Source organism: Tripterygium wilfordii, chromosome 22 (genome assembly GCF_013401445.1).
Source record: "Tripterygium wilfordii isolate XIE 37 chromosome 22, ASM1340144v1, whole genome shotgun sequence".
Taxonomy (NCBI): Eukaryota; Viridiplantae; Streptophyta; class Magnoliopsida; order Celastrales; family Celastraceae; genus Tripterygium; species Tripterygium wilfordii.
This window is the reverse complement of record NC_052253.1, coordinates 6,734,777-6,746,482: the sequence shown is the minus strand read 5'-3', so window position 1 is coordinate 6,746,482 and position 11,706 is coordinate 6,734,777. Positions and strand designations below refer to the sequence as shown.

At 39.5% G+C, this 11,706-nt stretch overlaps 1 protein-coding gene across 1 annotated transcript; it reads right to left on the bottom strand.

Moving 5' to 3' along the window:
• On the bottom strand, nucleotides 1-8,447 carry LOC119991232 (cell division control protein 48 homolog C). Its single transcript, XM_038837521.1, has 10 exons — nucleotides 6,965-8,447; nucleotides 4,818-5,428; nucleotides 4,148-4,300; nucleotides 2,693-2,809; nucleotides 2,456-2,560; nucleotides 1,334-1,399; nucleotides 1,169-1,233; nucleotides 843-1,044; nucleotides 447-590; nucleotides 1-350 (listed from the first exon to the last, which is right to left on the bottom strand). Exons 1-10 carry the CDS (start codon nucleotides 7,926-7,928, stop codon nucleotides 303-305), a joined length of 2,475 nt encoding a protein of 824 aa, XP_038693449.1. The 5' UTR covers nucleotides 7,929-8,447; the 3' UTR covers nucleotides 1-302.
• Between the last annotated feature and the right edge of the window lie 3,259 nt (nucleotides 8,448-11,706).

Below are 11,706 nucleotides of genomic sequence, written 5' to 3'. Positions count from 1 at the left end.
CAACAAGTACTACTGCCTCCTCAATTTGAATTCAATTTATTATATTCAAATTCCATACCATAACATTATAAATCTCCTGTCTGGTAGAATTCATGTGAAAATTTTAGAAGTTCTTTCATGACCAGATGACAACTTCACATCAGTAGCAGAATATCCAGGTAGCCATCTCGATAACTCGTATTAAATTAAAGAGCTCACCAGCAGTCTCAACACGGGTCCTTCATCCTCTTCCTGTGGAATGCTAGCATTTAGGCATTCAGCAATTGCTCTATGGCACATCAGAGATGGTGTAATGTTTTTACTCATGCTGCGTTGAAGCTGTTTGCCAGACGATGGTAGTGTTGTATTTGCTGCAAGCAACAAGAAATTATGTAGAAATGGATTCAAAAAGGATTGAATTGATATAAAATCTAGATTTTCAAGATTTAAGTACAACGAAACAATACCTTTTCTGACACAGACGGGGAGATTTTAGCAAGTGCTCGCTCAAAATGCTCCATCTTTATAGTCTGAGGAAACATGTCTGAACAACTTCTGCCTGATGTGTTGCTAAGTTTGTCTTCCAAAGCAACCATAGCAGCTTCATTCATCTAGCATTATTAGTCAACCAACAACCACCAACATTAAAAAAAATGTAGAACCAGCCACATGAAGACAGAGAAAGGTGATGACAGAATCAACATCAACAAGAGAGAGAGAGAAGGAGGGGGAGGGGGAGGGGGAGAGAGAGGGGAGTAAATAAATCAAACAAGTGTCATAAGATAGCACTGCTTGAATGTTTGAGAAAATAAAATTCATTCTAGCTTTCACATGACATGTGACGATGGCATCATACGACTAACCAATGAAGAAAGATCAGCTCCACTAAAATTTTTGCAAGCCTCCATTTGGCCAATGGCACTCAAATCTACATTGACGTCTACAGGTTTTTCCCGAGCCAAAGCCTTTAAAATCAACCCACGATCATTAGGATTGGGCAGAGGTATGTAAAGAAGTTTTCCGAATCTACCAGGCCGTAAGACAGCTCGATCCATTACATCAGGCCTGCAAACAAAGATAACAACTTGAAGAAATCGAAAGGGCGGAGGAAGGGAGAAAAGGTGCTGTTCATCATTGCAACAGGATACCAAAAAAGAGTGGAGGGAGGAAGTGGGCATTTTTATTCTACCTATTAGTGGCACCAATGACAAAAACACCTCGCCTCTGCTCTGCACCATCCAACTCTATAAGCAACTGCAAATGTGAAGCATGAATTTGTTTAATTTGCAATAAATAAAAAGTTGTATACTTGAAGCATTATTTCTCGAGAATATGCAGACTCAAATTAGTTGACCTGGTTTAAAAGCCGCTCAATAACCCATCCCCCTTCACTTCCACGCTTTGTAGTCAATGCGTCTACCTACAGACAATAAAAAAGAAAACAGAAACATTACAATAACTGTAAGTGACGGTAACAGAGAAAACGAAATCAAAACACGGTAAACAAAATAAAATTAACGGCCTTAAAAGATCTCCTAAGAAAGCGGTATATATAAAACCATCATCTGGAATTCAGTACACCTATATTTTCTGTCCAGACTCCAAGTTAGTAACTAAAAGATTTGGAAGTCATTCCATCCTTTTGATTCCACAAGTTCAATTAGACAGCTTATTGGATGTTCCCGATTTTAAGTACACTAAAGAGAAACATATCTTAATGGCATACTTTTTCCAGTGGGGAATAAACTAAAATGGTAAACTGAAATTCAAACAAAAATCTAGTTTGTTTGCTTGTCTTACCTATGCTGTTCAAGACCAATAGAGCATGAAGATAGGTTTATCTTCTTCTTTTTTTTCAATGAATGAGTATAGATTTAATAGACAAAAGGTACATTAGCAAAACATATTAAGTGCTGATGTGCCATAAATCAAAGCTACAAGTGCAGATAAGTCAAGTAGCCAACTATGAGCACCTAGATATCTAAGTAAGTAAACTTACACTGAAATTCTAGCCATACAGAAACAAGACATTGAGTAGAAAGTGGATGCTGAGCTATTTAAAAAGCAAACTGTGATATATTTTGAAGGATGTAGATAGATTAGAACACATATCATGGCAAGGAGTGTTCATTTTACGTTGTTGGCTCCTTCAGGTTTACAAGAATGCACATCAAGACAAGAACAATGACAAGAATGCACTTACATAAGATCCCAAAAGATTTTCTCAAGAAAAAAAAAATATCCCAAAAGATGTAGCACTATGCGAATTCTATGAAGTTAAGAAGAAAATAATAATAATAAAGAAAAGGAAACCAACATGAAGTGCTTCGAGATTCTATTAAGTAAAGAAGTCGATGACGGTAATAAACAAAACAAAATTACAAACTTATGCTCATCATCTCTCTCTACTGAATCCCGTAACCTCAACTTGATAATCAAAATATTGAAGGTAAATCATCAAGACAGAACTACAAACCTCATCGAAGAAAAGTATGCATGGTGAACACGCCCTTGCCCGACTGAACAATGTCCTAACTGCCAGTTCACTTTCTCCAACATATTTATTCAGCAGTTCAGGACCCTATTCATTTTCAAACTCATGACAGTGAGGATTTTGATCTCGAAAATCAAGTGCATTAAAAAGACATTGACACACTAAAGCACCAGACAGTATCAGAGTGGAAGGAAAAACAGAGCATAACCGAAGAATGACCTTAATGTGAATAAAATTAGCTCCTGCCTCATTAGCAACAGCCTTTGCAATCAATGTTTTACCACACCCTGGAGGCCCATAAAGCAAAAATCCAGTCTCGAGGTCTATTCCAAATTCCTGAAAAGACATCATTTCGGGACATACAAAGTCAGCTCCAATAACAGTAATTTGAATGATATGGCTATGTTTCCATGAATCTCAACAGAAATTGGAAATCATGCAAACCAAACAAAGATTCATATAAACAAAGGCAGATGCAGGTGAAGATCAGCACTGATCATAAATTCATCATTATGTTGTGACAATATATGCAAATAACAATAGCAGATTAGAAAATCTAAAGTGAAATGTAAGCATACCAAAAGCTAAATTCAAGCTGCGGAACCTATATTCAAATTTACAGCCAAACTGGAACACTACCTGCATTGGATAGATCTACACGACTACAACAAGGTGCAACTTTTGTATCAGGCAGATCTAAGTGTATACCATCTCTTTAGCAACGCCTACTCATTTTAAACAAAAGTTTTCAAATAACACCTCTAGAAGTCTGCTTATCCATTTTTCTCGGGACAGTGAGGAGTGAGAAATTAGGTTATTTCATTCCCTCTGTTTTGAACTAAAATTTTCAAGCGAATGCCACCACGTAGTACTGTACTTAGCATGCTGGTTTGTTTTCTTCAGTGGGGGTGAAGGTTGAGGTTTGAGCATTTCTTATGCAATTCCCGAAAACCAGTTTAGGAAACCTTAACAGGAAAATGTCAACTTCGCAAAAAATGTCAACCACATGAGATTGACAATCTTTTTGATTTGTTATATACAAAAATAATCCTAAAAATAAATGGCAGCATACCAACCCTACCTCGAATGTGTGAGTCTTGTGCAAGGGAGTTGTGCAAGCCGTATGCACGGCAGTGAAATACTTTCAATGCATGACTGCATATGAAGCTACCTTGGCAAAGGTTCGGTCTACATTTCCACAATGAAAGCCCAGATCTGCACTTCTTTTTTGTTTTTCAACCTTTACCAGCTACTAAGGCGACAAGACATGCAAAGTTGGGCTGAGCTCCTCCCTAGGGGGAGACTAATCTGATACAATGTACATTCTAATATTTTGAGAACCTGAATCAGGTAGAATGCATAAGACTAATGTGAGAGGTTTTGCCAAAGAGAATATGAAACCTGGACTTTTTTCGCTTTGAGCAACTTGTATCGGTCTTAAATTCTAAATTGCGTCATTTTTGAACGGACGTCTTGCAAGTAAAGTCAACTGTAAACATTTTCAGTAGGTCATTGCTTTTTTTCTTCCCACTCCTTTAATTTTTTTGTTCCATCTTGATTTATATTTGTCAGAAGCCCAAGCATAGACTAGACAATAAGTCTCTATAAAATTATAAATCCAGACAAATCTGTGCAAATGCAATTAGAGTTAGAGATGCCACGGTATATAATTACCAGGTAATCCTCTGGATATTTTATACGCCGGACTATATATCGCTCAAACTCTCCTCTTAAAGAATCAAGCCCACCAACATCTTCCCACTTTACACCAGGAATTGTAGAAAACCCTTCTCTCCTTGACGAGGGTTGAACAATCTTAACTGCTTCCTGAAAAATTCACAACAAATGCAATTGATCTGTTATCAAATGCAATGGGAAAAATATATATGAGCCATATAAATGAAAAAGCTTAGAAAGAGAATTTTCCAATATTTACTTTGAATAAAACCAGTTAGCTACCAAGCCAAAGGGCGAAAGACTATTACAATTTACAAAAGCATCAAACATGTACATTTTATTTATCTGCATGTTGAGAAACGTATAATACAAAATGCTAGAAGAACATGAAGCCCAAAACACAGCATAGTTTTTAAGTTAGCAAGAAGGCAATGCAAACACTGTTCAAGACTAACATAAAGTTTCATCTACAGACTGACACATATAGCACATTAAAGTATCAGTCGACCAAAGAAAATTGAAACATAAATGCAGACTGAAAAGCTTGAGATACAAAAAGAATGGAAAAAACTGACATAATGCGGAATAGTGTAAGCGCATAAGCATATGCAAATACTATCCATGGTGACAGAATACACTTAGACGCTTGCAAAACAGAGCATATTACCTCAAAATCATCCATAGTGATGGCAAGCTTTTCCATCTCTTCAGGCAACCAAGGTCGCTTCAACCACTCTTCAGTATGTTCCTCATCTGTATATTCTCTAGAAAGGTCAACCTTTCTTTGGTCAAAGATTCTTCTCATTGCAAGATTTCCAGCCTTGTTGGCTATTGCTGCCAAGTCAGCTCCAACAAAACCTGGTGTTGACCTGGCAATTTTCATAAGATTGAAAGAACCCTCAAGCCTCATATTTTGAGTAAGTACCGAAAGAATCTCAACCCTCGCAGTCTCATCAGGCACACCCAAAACAATTTCACGATCAAACCGTCCAGGTCTCCTTAATGCCGAGTCAACAGCATCAGGCCTATTGGTAGCCCCAATTACAAGAACATAGCCAGGCCTATGATCAGAAACCTCTGAACTTGAACTGTCACTTTTTACCAGTCTGTGGGATTCATCCATGCAAGTCATCAATTGAGTCACTATCCGTCTCTCCATCTCCCTCTGTAGATTATCTCTCTTTGCAGCAATCGCATCAATCTCATCGATGAAGACAATCGACGGAGCAGTCTTATAAGCTTTGGAAAAAAGTTCTCGGATGTTTTCTTCCGAGGCACCTAAAATATGCATCGTAGGGTCAATGAATTACAAAAAAAAATTATAAATAGCATTCCAAAAGCTTCACGCCATGATGAATTTAGGCGGTGAAAACTTGGCAATAAATATTCTTCAAGTCAAATGCAAGAAATAATTTAACATTATCTGAAGGGGAAATAGTGAAATTAGACATCCAAAAATTCTGGTCAACGCGATATGCAAAGATACAAATGATTAAAAAATCATAAAAATTGACAGCCTGATTTATCCTTCAAGAAAAAACTTCTATATTAGAAACTAAAAAGAACAACTGGTTATCCAAAACAACAAACAAGAAAACTTTGACAGATTTCAGAGGAGTTCAGAAGATTTATGAGCAGTTTATTTGAAGCAGAATTTACAAGGCTTCAACAACCATAATGAAACTATGACGCAAATTGCATGGTCCAACAATTCAATTTACCCATGCTTTAGGCAAAGGATAGACCTTTTTGCATAACTTAAATTTAACAGGAGACTCATGAGGAATTAAAAAAACAGAAGCATGTACTGTAACTCTGAAGGTAAATTTTTTCTCTTTTTCCCTCAATTTTTGAAGGCCACTTATTGAAACTATATCATATAGCTGAATTGCTGCTTGTTATAGAAACAGAAAGTTCAGAGAATAAAAGCATAAGGTATTTATAATATGGAATATGAGAGTACCTACAAAGTAGATTCTTTTTGTTAGGGGAGTCACATGCCAGAAAATATGTAATGATTGACAACAACAAAAGGTGATAATCTTAGCCAATAGATGCTTTCCATGTAAGGCATGGGATCGGATGAATGATATCATACTCATCGAGCAGGAGGATGCCTTGGGGCTCGGGGTATGACATAAAATTATGGGCATGTAATTGGTGTTAGCCAGATCAATATGGGTGGAATCTAAACACCCCTTCTTTCAGTAGAGTTCCAAAGTTTGGAAACCTTTGATCATTTGTTAGATAAGTTGATGAGACAGAAACAAAAGCCTTCAATGGAGAGGAAACTTTATTTTGTTTGGTAACAGATAAAAATTATCACATACTCTTTGGTTTCTTGCATAGTGAGCAGATTGATTTAGAAGAAAATTTATGATTAGATGTCATAGATTACGATCCTGTATATATCTGTAAAAGGGTGGGAGCCCCTTGGTGTGTTGATAAAATATTTACCACTAAAAATTTTCGTTTCAAAATTGTGACATTTCTAAATAAATAAAACATATAAATCACAAGATGATTTTGGCACTGTAGAATTAAAGAGGATGTCAACTCTGTCTAAAATCAGATGGCATATAATCAGAAGTAACAACAATGGAAATGAGAAGCAGATTGAGACATATTACAAATGTTTCCAATCACCTAACAATAAACATAAATAATAACAATAAACATAAACAGCTTTCTTTTTAAAACAAAGAGGACATATTTAAGATGATATGCCTATTAAGTAACATTACAACTTCAATTATATTTCAATCCATATCCTAATGAACCAAACAATACTCAAGGATGGAAAAAGGATAATACCTGACACACCAGAGACCACCTCAGTAGCTGATATCTTGTAAAAAGGAACACCAGTCTCATTCGCGATGGCATGAGCCAACTTGGTCTTGCCACACCCAGGTGGGCCGTGTAATAAAATCCCAGCCATGGGTCTCACCCCCAGCCACTGTGGCAGCCGCGGATGGTACAGTGGCACCATCACCTCCATCTTTAACTCCTCTAGAACTCCACCCATACCTCCCAGATCCCTAAACTTTGGGCCATCCTTCGCCTTCACCTCTGAACCACCACTACTACCAGTTGAACCCAATCTCTTCCCTTCTCTGTTAGGTTCTGCAACCAATCCCTCCCCCCCTCTCCCACCACTGGCCAAATCGATTTTGTTTCCCCTATTATTCCCACTCACCACCTCCAATTCAACATTATTTTCTTTTTCCTTCAACTTTGGTGTTCCTAATTCCACGTACTTCTCTCTTACAGTTGATTGCAACAAATCAATTTGTGGCTCCAGTTTCATCCCATAAATTGCATCCTCAGATGTTGACACTGCTCCATCCTCTTCATCTGATGACGATTTTGATGACGATGATGGACTAGAAGAACCACCTTGATCACTTTGTTGTTTATTTTTCAGGAATGCATTTTCAAAGCATAGCAATCTCTCATGTTTCTCATCAGTTTTCCTCATCTTCTTACGACGACTTCCTCGATCATGTTTCTCCTCATCTTCATCGTCATATTTAAAAGTTGATAGGGAGGGCTTTTTGGTTTTTCTGCTGTTTTCCTGATGTATCATTTGGTTGACCAGTCTGGAGAAGGGTTGCTGTTTGATTCGGCTGTAATCAGGGAATTTTGAACGGAGATGGCTGACAATTTCGTCTGCATAAAGTATTCTGTACCTATTCTGACAATCCTTAAGCCGACGGACAAGGGTTTCTCGGTCCACAACAGAAGAATGCCCACTTCTTCCAAATCTTCTAACCATTTCCTCTGCCTGTACTACTAATGTTTTAAAAGGCGGGTTCGGAAACTGAGGCGCAGGCGCTGACTTATTTGAGGTGAGGCGTAAGCCTCGAGGCGTAACGATGCGGAAGCCTCGGTAAGAATTAATCGAAGAACACAATACAGAAGTACAGAACACAACACAGAGAGCACAAGAGCAGAGACTCTTCAAAGGATTGAATCGAAGAACACTCCTTTGAATCGAAGAACACAACAGCAGTAGCAGACAGATTACAGAACACAATGGTTTAAGAATATTAGATAGAATAAAGAACCTGAGTCGACCAGCAGACTAGAACAACCGATTAACAGGAACACCTCTAGAACCGATGAAAGAGAACACAGAATAGCTCCAGCAGAGAGTAGAACAAGCGACGGCAAAGAATAGAACAAATAAATAGCACAGAACCGAGTCAAATCCCAGCGCAACAAGCGAAGAACATTCGTATGTGAATTTTAGGGTTCAAGCATCTGCAATTGCAAGGTGAAGTCGCGCAGCGGAGGACTAGAAGAGGGAGGTACTGGGCTGTTGTGATTGGGCCAAAAGAAGACAATTGGGCCAAAAGAATAAATCGGGCCAAAATAAAGAAATTGGGCCCAAAATAAAGAACTTATGCCAAAAAATAAAGTGGGTCGAAATAACTCACGCCTCTTACGCCTTGAGGCTTAGCTTCTCGAGGCGTCCGCCTCATGCGACTGAGGCACAAGCCTCTCCGACCTCCGTCAGGGGCGTACGCCCGGAGGCAGCTCGATTGCGCCTCGCTTTGAGGCGCGCCTCAAGGCGTACGCCCCAATCGCCTTTCAAAACACTGTATAATAGTTGTTTATATTTATGCTTTAAGTACTCCAGTGGTTTCAGTGAATTAGGCCTTCTGACACCTGCCAAAATAAAGACGAAATAATGAGCACTCCACTAAAACAATCGAAAACAAAAGACAACCACCTCAACAATGGTACCGTAACAAACTACAACAAAAAGAAGTAAACAACAAGATTCATAAATAATTTTCCTTGATGTTATATCTACCTACAAGGATATTTATACAAACAAATTTTGAATTTCTCCAAAATAAATAAAGATAAAGGTCAGTAACTCCCGTGCACAAGGCTCCTACAGTGGGCAGGCCGGGGGCATGCAGATGTACGCAGATGTTACCCTTACATAATATGTGGAGAGTCTATTGGCATATGGTCTTTTGAAAGACTGCCTGCCATTTACTGGGGATAAATTGGGTGACAAGCTGCACTGTTGGAGATTAGAACAAAGCATAGAGTTCTCTTACCACTTAAAGATCGAAAGGAAGGCTATACAGATGATTCGTACAGCTATAATGCGGGTGATATCGAATCAAAGGAACAATATAATCTTAAACAACAGAGAGTCCACAACAAATATTATTAACAAATTTTGGTTTAGTACTATGAAGATTGAGACTATGATGTTCTGTCATTTGTAATAATTTTCTGGAGTTCCGTCACGATAGCCTCCCAATAATTCCTCTTGTACAACTTCTTGGTGCTTAATGAATTGTGTTAGGCATTTGTCCCACATCGCTCAGATGTGGGAGTGAAGATCCGTTTATAAGGGGGAAAGGGGGTTTTCCCCTAGTAGCCAAGGTTTTCATGAGGGTAGGGCCACGGGCCCGGCCTGATTGAGGCCTTGGTTACAGCCGACCCACACTGTGGGTTGTCGGTTGGGCCTTGGTTGTTAGGAGATCCTTATCATTTGGTATCGGAGCCACCCAGCTGGGCGTTTGTGGACTTGTGTCCAGCGCCCTCGTCCCTGGTGGGCCGGGGCGGGGTTGCGTTTGCAGAAGGGGCGACCTGTGTGTACACGGTACCACAGAGTAGGCCAACGTGGGCGTTGGCCTCGTAAGAGCGAGGGAATGTTAGGCATTTGTCCCACATCGCTCAGATGTGGGAGTGAAGATCCATTTATAAGGGGGAAATGAGGCTTTCCCCTAGTAGCCAAGGTTTTCATGAGGGTAGGGCCACGGGCTCGGGCCTGATTGAGGCCTTAGTTACAGCCGGCCCACACGGTGGGTAGTCGGTTGGGCCTTGGTTGTTAGGAGATCTTTAGCATTTGGTATCGGAGCCACCCAGCTGGGCGTTTGTGGACTTGTGCCCAGCGCCCTCGTCCCTGGTGGGCCGGGGCGAGGTTGCCTTTGCAGAAGGGGCGACCTGTGTGTACACGGTACCACAGAGTAGGCCAACGTGGGCGTTGGCCTCATAAGAGCGAGGGAATGTTAGGCATTTGTCCCACATCGCTCAGATGTGGGAGTGAAGATCCGTTTATAAGGGGGAAAGGGGGCTTTCCCCTGGTAGCCAAGGTTTTCATGAGGGTAGGGCCACGGGCCCGGGCCTGATTGAGGCCTTGGTTACAGTCGGCCTACACGGTGGGTAGTCGGTTGGGCCTTGGTTGTTAGGAGATCCTTATCAAATTGCTTTTTCCATTCAAAAAGAATAAATAGAAAAACCAGCTTAGTCTTATGCGGAGCCCTCCGTCGCCAAGTGTATCAGAGAAATTAAGCTCGTCGATTTTGACAGAGATTGCAAACAAATCGCCAGAAATTGAAGACAATGATGACATACTTGCGCCTTGTATCTGCGAAAAACAATGAACTCTTCAGAATCCTTGATCCTTGTGAGTGGGCTGCAACTGCTCTTCTGAAGATGAAGACAAGAAAGCAACCATAAATGATGAGGCTTTGATCTAAGCCTGGAGGAGGACTGAAGGAGAAAGCGGCAGAAGGAGAAGAAGTGTATTCGACCGGCCGCCTAGACAACCAACCCTTGCTGGTGACAAAAACACTAAGAACCGTAGCCGGCCTTTGAAGGGTCGTATTGGGCGCCGTTTACATGTCCCCTAACTAAACCCCTGTTTTTGGGCCTCCAAAACGAATTTAGATTTGGGTCGAAATTTGAGGAAGATGGGGAGTACTGGGCCGATACGAAAGGCCCAATTGACAATTGGATCTAAGAGGACTTTACATGAGCTTTTTTTGGTTTTAACATCCGTACATTTTTTTATTGTGTATTTGTCTCCGTTTGTAATTTATTAGGGAACTAGCATCGTGCCGTTATTATTAACAGCGGCACGCACCTATTTGTCTTTAATGGTGCCGCTGTTTGTAACAGCGGCTTAATCTAAAGGGCTTTAGCCGCTGTTTGAAACAGCGGCACAGTGAGATCTGAATAGCGGCACCTCATATCTCAACAACGGTATCATGGAATCCCAAACAATGCCACAATTGTGAACAGCGGCGTCTTTTGTCTATAAACCAAACCAGAGGCACTCTCCCATACGAACAAACAAAAGAAGTCATACAAAGAGGGAGGGAGTGTTTGAGTTTAGTGGTTTCCAATAACCATCGAGCAACTAAACGGTAATAATTTTTTGTTGATTTATACTTGCATTTGGTTTTTGGTATATATCTTATATTATATTATATTATATTATGTTTAAATTTGTTAATTACGTATATTAAAAGATTTGTTAATGCTGAGTTGATTATTTTATTTTGTTTGTAAAAATAGTTTTGATTTGTTAATGTTATCGTCATTATTTGAATTGAAATAATATAATTGTTTAAATATGTTAATGTTTACTTGATTAGTGTAGTTTGTATGTAAAAATAGTTTTGATTTGTTAGTGTTGTCTTGATTAGTGTAGTTTGTATGTAAGAATAGTTTTGATTTGTTAATGTTGTCTTGATTTGTGTAGTTTGTTTGTGAATATTGTTTATAATTTTTAATGTTGT